This window comes from Heliangelus exortis, chromosome 10 (assembly GCF_036169615.1).
Source record: "Heliangelus exortis chromosome 10, bHelExo1.hap1, whole genome shotgun sequence".
NCBI classification, from domain to species: Eukaryota; Metazoa; Chordata; class Aves; order Apodiformes; family Trochilidae; genus Heliangelus; species Heliangelus exortis.
Window position 1 is genome coordinate 6,974,518 of NC_092431.1, and position 15,627 is coordinate 6,990,144.

A 15,627-nucleotide genomic window follows, 5' to 3' on the forward strand; every position below is an offset into this window, starting at 1 on the left:
TGGGCTGCCCCTGACACACGGTTTCCCCCTTCAGCCCAGTCCCACCGCCTCTGTTACTGCCCAGAAGAAAGAAGCACGCGAGGGTGTTTCACGGCGCACAGTGCCACGACGGGAGCGCTGCCGTAGAGCCCTGCGCCAACTTTCGTATCATCTATATGGGAAAAGTGTCCGGCTGCACCCCAGGGACTTGGCGGGAACCACCGCCTGCCCCCAGCGGCACCGGCCGCCCCCTACCCCCCCTGGCGCCGACCTCCCCCCCGCGCACCCCGGGGGCCGGGCGCGGAGCAGGGCAGAGCTGAGCGGGGCGGGCGGCGGGCGAGGCCCCCCGCGGCGGGGCGGGGCGGCGCGGAGCCGAGCGGGGCGGGGCGGGCGGCCCGGCCCGGCGGGCGGGGACATCGCGGCCGCCCCGCTCCGCGCTCTCCCCGCGCAGAGCAGACGCAGGAGCGCCGCGGCGGCGGGCGGGCGGCGGCGGAGGTTCCGCGGGCACGCTCGCTCCCTCCCTCCATGCGCGGTGCGCGGCCGGCCGCGGGGCTTGCGCAGGTAGGCGCCCCGCCGCTACTTAGCGCCCGGGCTGCGCGCGTCTTCTTGCGCTTTTTTCCTATCCCTACCCCTTCTCGCCCCCCATTTTACCATTATTTTTATTTTTTATTTTTATTATTGTTACTTATCCTTTTTGTCCTCGGTGTCGGCACCAGGGGTGGGGGGTCTCCTCCTCCCCCTGAGCGCCTCTCTCCCTCTCCCGGCAGCGCGGCGGCGGAGTGGAGCGGTGAGCGGCGGCAGGATGCGGCCGGGGGATGTCTGAGGCGGGCGGTGCGGCCGCGCTGCCCCGGCGGCGGGCCGGAGGCATGCGGGCGGCCTGGGGCTCCGTTTGGTGCCTGTGCCTGGCGGCGGCCGTCGGCGGGATGCCGGCGGGGCGGCGGGGCAGCGGCGCGGCGGCGGAGAGGAGCGGCGGGCAGCCTGCAGGTAAGGTTGCGCGGCCGCGTACACGTGCTCCGCGCTGCGGATGGGACGGGGTAGGGGGGGTTGGAGGGGTGTCGGCTGCTGTGGAGTCCGGGTTTAGTGCTACGAGCCCCCCTCCCCCTCTTGTTCGGGGAGTGGAAGGGGGTGTATGGAGACCGCCGGAGCCGTCTGCGGAGCGGGAGTTACGAACGCGACAGCGGGGAGGTGGCAGCCGGGCCGGGATAGTCCTGCACTTAGCGCGGCTCTCCCAAGTCGCAGAGGCGCCCATAGGGGATTAAAGTGTTCTTAAGAAGGTCCCTGTACCTCGGGAGTCCTTCCTCAAAGACAGCAGTAGACGCAACACCCCGGGTTTCACCCGTGTCTGTCTTAGTAAGTGCAGCTGGGGAAGGAGAGATGCCTCCATGGATGTGTGGCGCGCATCTCCAGTGCACATCTGAAATGCTCTGACTGTGTCTGTTGGGGTGGGAAAAGTGAAGAAAGGTCATTTATATACACAGTTTGGGAGCAAAACTGGGAGTTTAGACAACTCCGGGTGCGCACACGCAGAGCCGCAGCTTAACTGTGGGTGTCCTGAGAAGGGATCACCATTTCGGGGAAGGCAGTAGAGATCTTCGAGAGGCAGCACTGCAATTGCAAGTGAAAGAAAGTTAACACGTCGGACAAAAGCTGTTTGGGTTTTTTTTCCTTTTTAAATAATAAACGGCGGGCTTGAAACGTCGTGTCCCTCTGAAACGTCTCAGCTGCTACCTGAGTCCCTGTTTATTTTTCAAAGCTCTTTAATGGAAGGGAGCCCCCTCGCAGCCCCCCGTCTTCGGGATTGCATGTACCCGGCAGAAAGTTTCCATTGTTCAGGAAAGGGTTTGAAGCCTGTTTGCCAAAAAAGTGACAGGGGAATAAATGGGCTTCGTGGAGGCTGGGGGGTGGGGGCATTACTTTCATACCCCTTTTGGTTAAAGCTATAAATCACACCGGGAGTTGGTTTTGTTTTCAAGAAAGTCCTAATAAAACACCAGATTCTTGGTGTAACTCGTTTGGCTCATTTTTCACAGCCAAAAGAATTGATTTATGGGGCAACATCTCAGTGACTTGGTCAGAGCAGATGAGGTCGGTGTGCGGGAGGAAGCGAGCAGGGGATCGCGGGGGGGAGGGAGGGAAAGCGGCAGAAAGGAAGTGTCCCCACTTCTCCCCATTTTAGCCTGAAGTACCTATTTCTCACTTAGGGCACAGTTGAGCCCACAGGGATGGAGGGCAGCTTCGGTGGCTGCCTCCACCCTCACTTCAGCCCGTAGCTTGGGGTTGATGATGTAGTCAAGTGGTGCTAAACAGTTCCCCTGCTCTGGGACACTGCACGCTAAGGCGATGCTGTTGGAATTGTGTACTCAGAGGTGACACTGAAGGGAACATCCCTCCAGCAATGTCTGTGAGGGGTTGGGGTTTGAAGGGGCTCCGGTGGGAGTGTTCAGGACAGGCGCTCTGTCAGCTTTCTCCGAAGCAAAGGTATCCCTGCCAGACCCCTCCTTGCTCCCTGGGAGCAGGATTCGGCCCTGAGCCCAAGGGTTCCAGTTAACCCCAACACCCAGCCATGCCTCCAAGGGTTATCCCGTCACTGTGAGCAAGGGGGGGGGGCTGCAAGGGTAAGGGGATCTTGGCGATGCTGGTGGCTCTCCCACCGGCACCAAAACCACGTGTGCAGGGAGGCGTGGAGCCGGTGCTGCTCACCCAGCTCCGTGCCCATGCCAGCAGCTCCACCAGTGCCCGGGCACCCACTGCCTGTCCGACCTGGGAGGGAAAGGTTGTGCAAAAGAAACTGTAAAGAATATAAACCTTCAGAGCCAAGTAAAAACACATTTTACTTTTTCAGTCTTTTTTAATTGAATGGTAAAAAGCAAATTCTTTCTCCTAGTCAAATGGGCCATGGGGTATTGGCTCATTACTGAGGGTTGTTGTTCGCTGGGCTTTGCAGTTACAGTCCAAGGCCTTATTTTCCATAAAGGGGCTTGGAAGGATTTTTCCCCAGTGATCTAATTCTCCACACGGGGCTGTGAAGGCTATAACAGCTACTGCTTTGTGCCTATACTCAGCTACATAAAACACACATTGAAGGGAGGCATTCTCGAGGTATGTGTATGTTTGCTAATATGAATACTCGCTATTAGCGGAGGTGGAGGGGGTGCAGGTTTTAACATCTCCGCAGGGAGGTGTTCGGCTGTTGGCAGGAAGGAGGCAGATGGCGGGGCTGTTGCTGAATAGAAGCTAAACTAAAAACACCAGGGGCCTCATGTGGGCTGAGTTTCTCTTCTCTCCCTTTCTTGGGGCTGCTGCAGGAAGAACAATGTCAAATTTCCCCCCTCTCTCTCTTTTTTTTTTTTTCCTTTTTTTCTTTCTTTTTTTTTTTTTTTTTTTTTCCTTTTTTTTTTTTTATGAATGAAAGTAGAGAGGCAAGGCAGGGCTGAATGTGTATGTCATTCAAGGACTATGACAGAGATGATTAGGGAGGTCAGTGAACTCCTTTGCAGCCTTGAGCATGCGGTCACTCTATTCAGCAGCCACAGAATAGACATCAATATAAAAAAGCCCGTCCAATTTGCATTAGTATTCAGATAAAGATATTACTTCGTACGATTTGTGAATGTCAAGTAATGCTGGCTGTTTTCTTAGAGAGCAGACCTCCTGAAACCACAGCATTTCACCTAAAAAACTTCCCATAACCAGCCAGTCTTCTGTAGCTGTATCTATCTGTCTGCATGCAGCATATACGAAAAATAGAATGAGTTTCTTAGGATTTGTACTGCACTAGTTAGCTGCTAAAGCTGTCTGTGTGCAGTGAAAGCAAGAGTTTTATACAGAGCTGGTGACGTTTGAGTATGTTTGTACGGGAAGGGGAGAGCTCTCTGAATCTGTCAGGAGCAGGAACTGAAGTTTCCTTGTAGAGCATTGGAGTCAAATTGTCACCCAGAGCTATTGCACCAGCAGTTTTGAAGCCAAAAGAATGGAAAGGTGCCATTTCAGTATTTTGTTGAAGTTGAATGGCAGGGCATTTACCAATTTCTGTGACTTTTCTGATTAGAAAGAACTGGTGATCTACTGTCTGAGATGTTTTTCTTCATGCAGCTGATGGCAGCCTGGGCTCTTGCAGCTGCCCAGCAGAGGGTCTAAGGTGCAGGGTACAGTGATGTGCCTCACTTTGCTTTGGGTATCTGAGTGCTTCAAATTTCACCCTGAAATTACAAAGATATTGGAGTGACACCATTCCTAGGGCTGACAAAAGCCTTTAAAAAGAGTCTCTTACATATTGCTGGTGCTCTTCCTACTTTGTGCCTGAGACCAAAAACTTTAGTTTCAGTGGGCAGCTATGAGTGATGCAGTTCTGAGATTAAAAGTTTATCCATGTGTTCTCATTGACAGCAGCAGCTAAAAAAGCTAATTAAGTCTTTAATGTTGAGACTAGAATATTTTACGGAGGAGTAAAAGAAGAGGATGGTGAATTAGAGGGTTTTCTTTTTAAAAAAAATGTTTTTTACCTAGAAAATAGCAAACTAAAAAGTGTTCCTAGTGCAGAGCCAGACTCATTAATGTATTTGACACTGGCTGCGTAACATCACGTCTTCTATGCATATTGACATGGATGACTCCAATTAAATCTGAGGGGGTTTTTTTTCTTTTACTTAAGACTTTATTAACAACCACAGAGTAGGGAATGTGATGAAAGTAAATCTGAAAATCGTGTAGCAAAGTGTTGATCTGCTAATTTAATTGTACAATTAAATTAAGTCACTCTGACCAGCATATTGACTTCTGCAAGTCCTTTCAACAAATCTTCAGTGCTGTTCGGGAAAGCATACCTGTCCCAAGTCTGCCTAAGTGTGGTTTTTCAAGCTGGGCAAACACTGAATCTTGATTTCTGTATCCCTACTGTCTCTAGACCATTTCCATCCAGTGGGACCCAGTCTGGGGTCTGGACAAAGCTGAAATTTTGTATAAAGCTGGAGGACTCTTTTCCCTCTCTCTGAGGCGGGGAAACAATATTTTCCCATGTAAATATGGTCAGTAGAAGTGAGCTTTGATATCCAACTGTATGCTTAGAAAGCTGTGTATGTTTGCTGTTTCACCTAGAGACCCTAAAAGACAGAGAATCAACTCAGACCCTGAGCAGTTAGGAGAATTTCTAGTTCACAAAAGTGTTCGGCCGAGAGTTTTCTGACAGTGATCTGTCAGCTGGCACACAGAGGTTTGACTGAAGGCATTACATGAACCTGAATTTCAGCTAAGGGTAGGGCATGGCCTGCTGGTGGTTTTTTCTGGCTGGTCATTGAAGTGTGTAGGATCCAGTGCAGAAGCCTGTGTGTGAGCCCTCAGGCTTCAGCATACATGAAAAAGTGGTTGTATTCTGTTTATAATATAGCTTTAGGCAATTTTTAGTGTATGTGGGGTAGACCCAGTAGGAATATCACACTTTCAGATATTTCTTTCCCTCCCCAGTTTGGTGACCTTTTCCTGGCTAGGCCGGATCTGATACACCAGACAATCACCTAAACTGATTTTTTAATTTTTTTTTTTTACTTCTGTTTCCCTGTTTGAATAGATTCTTATGTTTTTACCAGTGTGCTACCTGTTTGTAACTTCTCCCGTGTCCTGGGTATTTGTCTCTGCCTACTTGTTTCTTGTTTTTTACTGATCATTCAAAAAAACCCCAAACCCACCAGTTTGATACCGCCTGCTGACTCAGCACCCTCTAAGCCATATCACAGCATGGTTTGATGTAACTGTTTCAGTGTTTGTCACTTCATCTCTTTTAATACTGGTTAGTTAAAAACTTTATTCTCTTCAGAGATGGATGTTAGAGGCTGGATGTTAGAGAGGATGGTGGCTTGGTAAAAATTTGTCATGTATGCTTTTTGGCTTTTTTTGCAGCAAAAGGACTGTGGTTCAGCAAAGCCATTCATGATATATGAAAGCAGGCTGTGAGGAGGAGTAAATCCAAGAGCAGCCTCTGTGCAAATGTTGTGCTAAAACCCCACCAAGAAGACACTTATGAGACCAAGGTTGCCTTAAAATACCTTGTTACACTGAATTATTTCCTTTTTGCCTTGGCCTCCCATATAGCTTATCAGTTGATTGTTTGCCCCTCTTTTGGCTGCTTATCTGGTGATCTTGTAAAAAATGTACTTTTTCTCTGAAGCAGAGCTGACTGTCCCCATGCCCCCTTTCCTGTATGCTGACAGCCCAGGTTGCCTTAGTGCTGCAGATAGGATTCAAAGCCCTGGATGTGTGAAGAAGGGCTTTTTATTCTTGCAGTGAATGCGGTATTCCTGGTGTGCTTACCCTTCAAGTATCTGCTCCTTGGCTTGAATGACCAGGAAGTTTCCATAATATCAAAAGCAAACAAGAACTGTGAGATATGAGCTGAGTAAAACCTTTGGTAAACTTAGTAGTTAAAGTGTGAAAGGTAATCAGGCGTAAACCTGCCCTGTTACTCTGGTAGGCTATCTGAGGGGTTGTCACATTCAGGTGGATAGGGACTAGCCAGGCAGTTAAATTTTTTTTTGTTGTTTTTTTCTGCTGTGACACTCATGTTACACAACATAGCAAAGGTGGAGGGTTTTTTTTCAAAGAATAGCACAGTCAAGGACGAAAACATTTCTCGAGTAACTGCTTCAGTTTCAAATGTATTCATCTAAAAAAGGTGCGGTATTTATTGCAGAGGGGGAGGTAGGTTCTGTGTGCTGGCCTTGCTTTCTCAAAGCCAGAAAAGCCAGGGAAGATAAAGAGTTGGTTAAATAAAAAGGTTATATTAAAACTTGGAAGGAGGCTTCTTTATCACTGTATGCAAAACAATTACCATGTGCTTACACGTTCAGCATCTGTGAGATTTTGGGGCCTTGCCATTTCTGCAGGTTGCGAGGGGTTAAAAGTATTAATGACTCAGAAGTCAGGAGGGCTCCAAGTTTTCGGGTGAGGAAAGGATGCAATCTAGGAGTGCTCCTGGCGAGGATGCTGAGCTCCTCAGCCTGCAGGGTGTGCTCAGGGCACTCCTCCCTGGGCACGCTGCAGCAGGAGGACCCCAGCATTGGTGTTTGCACCAGTGTGCTGGGAGCTACTGAACTACCTGAAAATGTCAAGCTGACACATAGCATGTGGCACATGTTGGGGTTTTTTTGTTTGTTTGTTTTTTCCCTTTTTTTTCCCTCTTTTCACCCAAGGAGCCAAACCATCACTACATCCCTTTGTTTGAGTATAAGGTTTTTAGGGAAAGGTTTTTTTTAAGGTTTTTTACTTAACAGGCAATCTTAGTGCACCATGGCATGCCAGAGAGCTGTGAGGGTGGTTTCCCAGCTCCTGCTGTTTGATAAGCTTATCTTCATTCAGTGCTTTTACCCCCCAGAGTGGAGTGTTTCATGATTGTGCTCTTGTTGCACCAAACTACCTTGTTCTGTTTCCAAGGATTCTCACTACAGTATTTCAACTGATGTAGTTAAATCAGTAAAGCTTTGGAGACCAGGTCGTGGTTAGGTTAAGAGGATTGGGCTAGTACCCAGTGGTGAAGTGGAGCTGAAGCATTTTGGAGTTAACCTGGGGCAAGCTGGGTGTAGGGGAGTCAGCAAAATATCTGGGTATTGCTTGGGGGCCAGAGCTTGCAGTGGTGATGTGGTGGTGCGTAGGTGAGCTCTGACTGTTGCCAAGAGAGAGGAGCAATGCAAAGCAACAGGTGAGAAGTGGAGAACTTGACTGCTGCAGAGCTGGGAAGGTGGTGCTGAGGACAAGGGGGTATCTGAGGCTCTTCTCACAAAATGCAGGTGGCACCTGGCTTTGCAGTGCCTGTCATAGCAGGACTGTCTGGTCCCCTGTTTTGCTCGTGGTGACTCTGCAGAGGGACTTACTGTTGGGGTTCATTGTGATGTGGGATGGAGGAGAGTAGGGAAAAGCCCTGAGTGTGCTTCTGTTCTGGGTCCCGAGGGGTGCTGCGGGGTAATGTGAATCACCCCGGACTGGGACTCATCCACTTTTACTCACTCTCCCTAGGGAAGGCAAAGCATGCGCCTGTGGAGGCTTTTCTTTTGGGGGCAGAGAGCTACAGGAGATGTCCCTGGATCTGGGTGATGAGACCAGCTCTTAAAAGATTTGACTTCCCCTGTCAAAGAGCTGAAAAACTCTCAAGAGCTGGATTTTTAATTTTACTTTGATGCTTGGCAGAGCTTGTAAAGATCCTTCAGGGCAAGTTTGGCTCCCGGTTCGAAGGGTTGTTGCTTTGTTTGGGGATTTTGCCGTTCTCTGCTGCTTGTAGTCCTGTAAAAATAATAATGAGGTCCTGATCTTGCGCCTATTGAATCCTAAGCAAAAAAGCCCCCATTGATTTCCAAAGGAGCAGGCTGGAGCCCTTCACAGATCGTGGTGGGAGCAGCTATTTAGCATAAGCAGGGATTGTTTGGCAAGTTTTCTAATGACCCAAACATTTTAACAAGCAGAGGAAACTCGGCGGGTGAAAGGGCTGCCCGGTTTGGGGGTGGGGAGGTGCCCGGCGCTGCTTCCCGGGGGTGATCCCTGACCTCCCGTTCCTCTCAGGCTGCTGTAACGCAGACCTTCGCTTCTTCCCACCTCGGTTTTTGTAACTCTCATCCTTGACACAAACCGGCGGAGTCTGTCGCCGCCCAAACGCGAGCGCCGGAGGCCACGGTGATGGCCACCGCACGGGACCCCCCGTGACAGTCGGGAATACCGCGTGGAACCGAGCCTCATGCCCCATCCTCGTCACCATCATATCAGTGTCGGCCGGCATTAGTCCCCGGCGCCGTGATCTATGAGCCGGACAATGCGCCGGGGAAAGTGTTAATAATGCCCTGCAGGGATCCGCAGCCGAGCGGGGCCGAGCCGGGGCGAGCTGGGACCGCCGAGATTCGGGGATGCGTGATCGGGGACCAGAGCTGCCTTTCCCGGGACTTCATGGCCAGGGGTGACAAGGGAAAAAGAATTTTCTCAGAGGGTCAAAGTGTTTTGGGTTTTTGTTTTGTTTTGTTTTGATTTTTTTTGGTGTTTGGTTTTTTTTTTTTTTTTATCTCCCTCTTTCATGTGGAAGACTCGAGCACAAGAAATTATCCCCAAGCAAAATATTTCGGTGGCTTCTTTGGAGACTGTAGGTCTTAAAACTAACCGGTGATGTGATTTTTCTTTAAAAATTAACGTCCAGGCAAGTGTTCTGTTTCTAGCTGGAGCCTTCTGGTTCCTGGAGATGTGCTGTGGGAGATGGGGGTATTGGAGCCAAAAGTGAGGGGCAAAACCAGTTGCAGTGGGAAGATTAGGGAGTTAAGAGTGTGCCCTGACAACCAGCATGAGCAACCGAAGATAAATCCTCCATGAGCCTGCCTTTAATTAAAAGAATGATTGGAATTAGGCATAGTACTCTCTCTCCTGATCTCTATCGTGTATCTGTACAAATAAAGCATTTTTGGGGAGGGAGAAAACACCAGATTTTAATCTTCCTTTGGTAGCCAATATGTCTGCCTTTTGAAGGGCCATATTTCTCCCTGTCCTGGAGTACCCAGGCTTGTTGACAGTAAACAACTGTCACTTGGCAGTTTATGAAAGAAAAAGAATGTTTAAGAAAACATGTCCAGTTTAAATAGTTATGTTAATAGGCTGGGGATTCATGCGGAGGGGAGGGGGCTGGTAAGTGGAGGTGCATAAATTAGCTGGTATTTACTGCAGTAAAGAGATGAACTGCGAGTGAATGCAGTTGGGGAAAAAAAATAAAATTAAAAATACATTGATTTTTACAGCCAGGGTTTTATGCATGGTTTCGCAGCTTTCCGTGAACGTTTGTGTTGGTTTTTTTCTTTCCATGGAAAACTCAGAAAGCCTCTTTCTTAGAGCATGCAGTGGGTTGGGCCCCAGGAGGCCTCTGGGTGGGAGCCCAGTGCTCCCACGGGCTTCACGCTCCAGGGGCAGCACTTGGACCTTGCAGCTGCCCTGACGTGTCCTTAGCTTTTGCTTTGCAGGGGTGATTGGAAGAGGAGACTTTGAGAAAACTCTGCCTCCCAATTTGCTACTTGATAAATTACAAAAAGGAAAGCAAAAAAGAAGTAAGGACAGCAGATGGTGTCCTCTCTGCCTCCTTGCTCAAAGTTGCTGCAAATCCATCACCCACCTTCTTCTGGGTTAAACACTCGTGAATGTAGTGAGTGATGAGCAAGTGTAAAGCATTTATCCCAGCTTGGCCCAAAGGTATCAGTGTCAAAGGCATAATGAGTGAGGGCCTGATGTCAGGCACTTCAGATCTGTAATTAAGCATAAAAATAAGTTTCAGGCTTTCCAGGCTCTTGATTTCCCTGGCTTGGGAGCAAGGTGTATGCTGCCATTGGGAGGTGGTGGTACCAGCCTTGAAGATACTGGGTAAAGCCACTTCCTGCATTCCTGGCTCCCACCCTATCTGGGATACAATATAAATACAGTAAATATTCTGGAGTTTGTCAATACTGTGTTACAGATACTCAGCCTTGTCTGTTTCAGAGGGAGACACCTTGACAGCAGCACCTTCTCTTGCCAGAGTTTCAGGTAGAGCAGGGAGGGCTGCAGGAGCAAATGGCAAGCCCCAGAGTATTCACAACTGCATCTTCCTTTGGCCAGGGGTTTAGTTAGTATTGCAATTACTTGGAGAAAGAGGCAATGAAAACCCAAACTTTAAACCTCCTGTTGCAGAAATGTGTTGAGATCTCCCCAGACAAAAAGCAAAATAACTCTTACAAACTATTAATTGGATTCTACTGGGACTCCGACCTATGGATTATTTAGTGAAGAAATGAGATTTTTGCCACATTTTTGTCTGTTGGGGTGCGGGCATTTTGGGATTTGAGAAGGCAATGAATTTCTCCATTGTGGAAGGCTTGGAGACTACAGGGGGTTTGGGGGCAGCTGGGTTTCCCCTTTGCCCCGTCTCCTTGGTGCAGGGATAAAAAGGGGCAGGTTGGTACCCACTGCTCCTGTTTCAGTGATGGGTTGCTGCCTGCTGGATCTGGTGACCCAACACAATGAAAATCCTGCAAGGAGCCCTCTGTGCTGACTAAACATGCTGTTTTGTGGGTGGAATGTGTTAGTCCTGGCAAAACGGGCCTAAAACCTCCTCGTGTGCTTTCAAACTCTTGTGTAAATGTTTGAAGTGGAGGTTTTCTCTCCCTGTGGCCCCCTCCTTCTAGTGCATAGCAAATGAGGTGCAGACAAGTGGTCCAGTCTTTGCAGGATTAACTTCACCCAGTGCTTGAGCCTGGCTGTTTTGGGGATGAGAAATAGCAGCTGGAGGAGCAACACGTGGGAGGAAGAGGAGAACACCCTGAATTAGCCACCCACACCTGGAAAGGGAGTGGAGGGTCCAGAATGCTGTGGGTACCTCTTGCTCCACTTACAGGTGTACATATCAATACAGATAAATAGGTAAAAATATGTGGGGATGTTGTCTAACTTCATGTCTTCGGTAGTGGTTGAGGGTGGGGCTTCATTTACCCATCCCACCCAAGGAAGCAGAGCTTAAGTTTAGCATCTGTGCCTGGCTTTCTGACAAATCCAGCTCTTGGATGGCTGCTGGGTTCAGTTTCTATCATCCACATTTTCTGTTGGCAATAGAGAATTGGATGTTTTCTTTCTCCCTTGGCTTGCAGGCTGCCATGGCCATCCTTGCTGTTTCAGTGGCATCTCTCTCACTTGAACACACAGGTGCTCATCTGCAGAGAGAGAACATGGGTTTAGAAGTGCTTCTGATGGGATAAGGGAGGAAAAATGAGACTGTGGAGCATGGGCCACATGTCCAAAAGTGCCCCTGAAAGCTCCCTGGCTTGTGCAAGCAGGACCAGCCACGTTGCAGAACATTGGACCCTCTGCAGAAGGTTTGCATTTCCTTATGGCAGCATGAAAATATTTGTGTCTGGAGGTGTCTAACATGCAGCTGGAGCCTCAAGTAGTACAATTTGTAGAAGATGATTATTTGAGGACATTAAAAGTGCCAGAAGGGAGTGGGAACCGAGACATGCATGACTTCCTTGAACTCTCTCTTAATTTATTATGTGCAGTCCCAAACCTGCAGTAATAGATAGGGTTGCAGGAGACCATTAAAAGGTCCCTTCTGGTGAACCTGATGCCCTGTTGTTGCGGCTGGAAATGATAAACCACCACGTTTGGGTCGGATGGTATGCAGTGCCCTGTGTGTGTGTGTGCACATAGGCATGGAAACTGGTAAGTCCTGGTAATTTAGGGATTGTTTTCCAAGTCTGTTTTCTATAACTGGGGAGACTTAATACAAATAAAAAGCTGACCAAGCTTCCTGTGAGGAGCACAGAACAAATGCTAAGCGTGGGATTTGAATGCAGAAAGGTGAAAAAACCAAATGTATACAGAAACAGCAAGTCAAACAAGCTGAAAAAATATTGTAAGGTTGATTTAACAGAGCAGTGAACTCAAAGCTGTCTAATCCCTTTAGCAGCCTTCTTTAAAGAGGAGAAATAAAAGAATTTTTGACGTCCACTTTTCTTTTGCCATCTCTCCCAACTCTTTCTAACAATGCTGAAGGATAAGACTGGAGTTTTAGCACAAGGAGGGAGCAGTGCAGCCTTAGTTAGATGTGCTTTCTAAATAACAAAATCTTCATTTGTTATTCGTGATTTAAGATTAAAGTGGATCAGACTTCCCGAAAGGAGATTACTGTTAAACTTCTCCAACTTGGGTACCTGGCACCTAAATCTCGCTTGAGGCACTGAAATAACAGGCTCGGTTTTGAAAGATGCTGAGCCAGGTCAGGCTCTGCATTTAAATCACTTCAGCACTCCTAAAACCTGGCTGTTCGTTTTGATGCCTAGATATGGATTTCTGGGCTTAATCACTGACCTTTGCATTTCAAATGTTTGGCCTTTGTTTTCTTTACTAAGTAGGCAGACAGAGCGGCCCCCAATTTATTTTTTTTTTTCCTTTTACACAGCTAAAAGAGAAGATACAGGTTCTACATCTTATTACTGAGAAGTAGGGATCTTTGAAAAAGTACCATAACTCAAGGGAAATGTGCAAAAAGGGGAATATTTACTTGTTTTCATTGACATGAACATGATCTGTCATATATCTAAAACCCACAATCAGTTGAAAAAAACCCCACCCAAACTATCCTAAACCTTTGCCCTCTCTTAATCCATGTACAAGAGGGTTGGTGTTTTTTGGTTTTTTTTTTTTTTTTTTTAGATGTGCTTTGTCCTCCCCCCTGAAATAGAGGCAATTGATAGGCTCATAAGCAAATACCAAACATTAAATCCTAATCTCTATATAGAGGAGCCTGACCCTTTTTATGGAGCAAGAGGGTAGATGGAGGAAACGGGGCCAGGAGTTTGAGGTTTAATGCTTATTAAAGTTTTAGTGGGTGGGAAAATGCAATCAATAAATTTTGTTTAATGCCTCAAAACTGGTGTTGGTTTTCACTAGCTACACTGGAGAGTAGTTTTCTTTTTGAAACTAGGACACTCGTAGTTGGAATGACAATTAATGTGGAGTGAATATGGTCCCAGTTGGAAGCCGATTTCTTGAATAGCATGAAAACTTCCCCCACCTCCCCCCTTGGCTCCGGAGTGGGGTAGCTTCCGTTTTTAATTAGCAAACCAGGCAAAATTTAGCTCATTGTGTCTTTCCTGCTCCTTTGGCCCGGTGGATAGCTTGGATTTCTCCATCTTGCTGTCATGAGGCTGTTCTTTTTATTTTTTTTCTCCATCAGTTTTGGTGCAGGGAGGAAAGAGGGGGGCTTCAGGATACTTAGGATTAAAGTCATTGTTTGGGAGTATTTGCAGCCAGCTGCCAGCATTAAATGAAGATTAGAGGAGCACGCATTAAAAGTGCAAGGGAAATACAGAGGAGCTGAGATTTGGGAGCTGCATAGCTGTGAACCGAAGGGGAAAGGTTGGGGCTTTATGGCAGATTTTTTCTGATGCCATGTGATCTCAAAGCCCACTTCAAAAAAGTATCACAAGTAACTGCTCGGGCTGGGCCTGCCTGGGAATTCTAAAGGGACCGTGGGGTCTTCACATCTCTTAAAAAGTTCCTCTGAGGTAAACCTAAACTTCTAGGCATGGTGAACTTACATATTGTTAAAAATATTCATCCACAAGAGCATTGAAGAGGTAGTCAACATTTTGCTAGAAAACCCACCTGGAGGCTGAAGGCAATGAATTTTTGAAGGATTTTAAGAAGGAAATGAGGCTGCAGTGCTCAGTCTTTTGGGATGCTGGGAAGCCTCAGTCTGTGCCTCAGTTTCCATAGCTGCCTCCACTGGCTTTGGTTTGGAATGGTTGCTTACTTGCTGCAATGATGAGTATTTTTTTGGACTTTCTCAGGCATGAGAAGCAGGGATGTAAAAATATCAGGTGTTTTGTGATGGGATCTGTGTCCACATCAAGCTGGGGTGCCCTTGCTGTGCTCTACAAAAGCTGGGGCCAAGTTGGCCACCGTTCTTCAGAGGCAACAAGAGGCAGACAATGACCAGAAGGACAATGACCCCATCAGCAAGATCTCTTCTGCTCCACTTAGGATCAACCCAAGGAGTGTCCCATCACTGCACTCAGTAGGTGCTTGAGGTGCTTCAGCACCAGTCAGGAGCTCTCATAGGACACAGGGAGCTCCACTGCTCCCTGACATTAGGGACCATTGATGAGGCAGTAGAGGACATTTCATGCAAGTTCCTTTATTTCTGTTTACAAAAAAAAACCACGTGCTGAACTGTGCAATACATAGATGCGGGTGGTGGTGGTTGCTTCACTCTGTTGTGTTTTGAGTGGGGAACCAAGTGTCTGATAACAGAGTCTGGCCAGATTTTGAGGAAAACCCCATCACTACCTGTTCCTTTAAGCCAGCAAAGCCCCAGCTGAAGGCTGTCTTTGGGACAGGCTCTGCACTCTGAGCAAACCAAAGCTTTATGTCTTTTTCGTTTTGCATTCCCATTCTTGGTAGGTGTAGCCAGGAGACCCCTTTGACTTGTTAGCTGGGTTGGTTGGTTTTTGTTTTGGTTTGGTTTCTTTTGACTTCTCAGGGCTTTCCAAGTGCCACAGGGAAATCCTTCTGGCCAAAGTCTTTTTGTAACTGTTTTTGCTTTGTGGTGATTTATTTCTTCTTCTAACTCTCAGCATCTGAATTGGCTGATCTGAGAAAACAGTCCATTAAAAGGAGGATACTGTAGAGTCCTGATGAATCCTGTTTTCTACTTGGCCGGTGGAACAGAAAGCTAATTGCTAGTAGTAAATCCATTCAAAGGAGAGCTGGAGGGAGGGAGAAAAGCTAATATTCCTCCTTGAATGCCATTTAATCTCTGAAACCTTTCATGCAGATGTAAATTAGGATTTGCACAACAGAGTCAACAGTTGCTCAGTAGATAAGGCAGATTTGCAACATCTGCTTTTCCATTTGAGAAGATCTTCCAAAGTCTGGGAGAGCCAAGCTAAACACTGGAGATTTTTTTTTTTTCTTTTTCCTCCATAATCTCTTGTTTATGAAGAAAGCTGCATGTGACAGAATTTAACCTGGTTATCATTCTACTAATTCTAATACTAAATACTAAATTCTAATACTAATACTAAAAGAAGTTTGCTTTCCTGCTAACAGAGATCTAAAATCTCCCCACTGGCTGGTGGTGCAGTGCCCTTGTAACATCTTGGGAGGAAA

General features: G+C 47.5%; 1 protein-coding gene across 8 annotated transcripts in view; it reads left to right on the forward strand.

Annotated features, from left to right (window-relative positions):
• Positions 1–391: 391 nt before the first annotated feature.
• FGFR3 (fibroblast growth factor receptor 3) overlaps positions 392–15,627 on the forward strand; it is a 57,035-nt gene continuing 41,799 nt past the window's right edge. For all 8 annotated transcript variants that reach the window (XM_071753290.1, XM_071753291.1, XM_071753293.1 and 5 more), the window contains exons 1-2: positions 392–540; positions 747–963. In XM_071753290.1, coding sequence (XP_071609391.1) covers positions 795–963 — 169 coding nt within the window. In that variant the 5' untranslated portion in view covers positions 392–540; positions 747–794. The remainder of the gene's footprint in view (positions 541–746; positions 964–15,627) is intronic.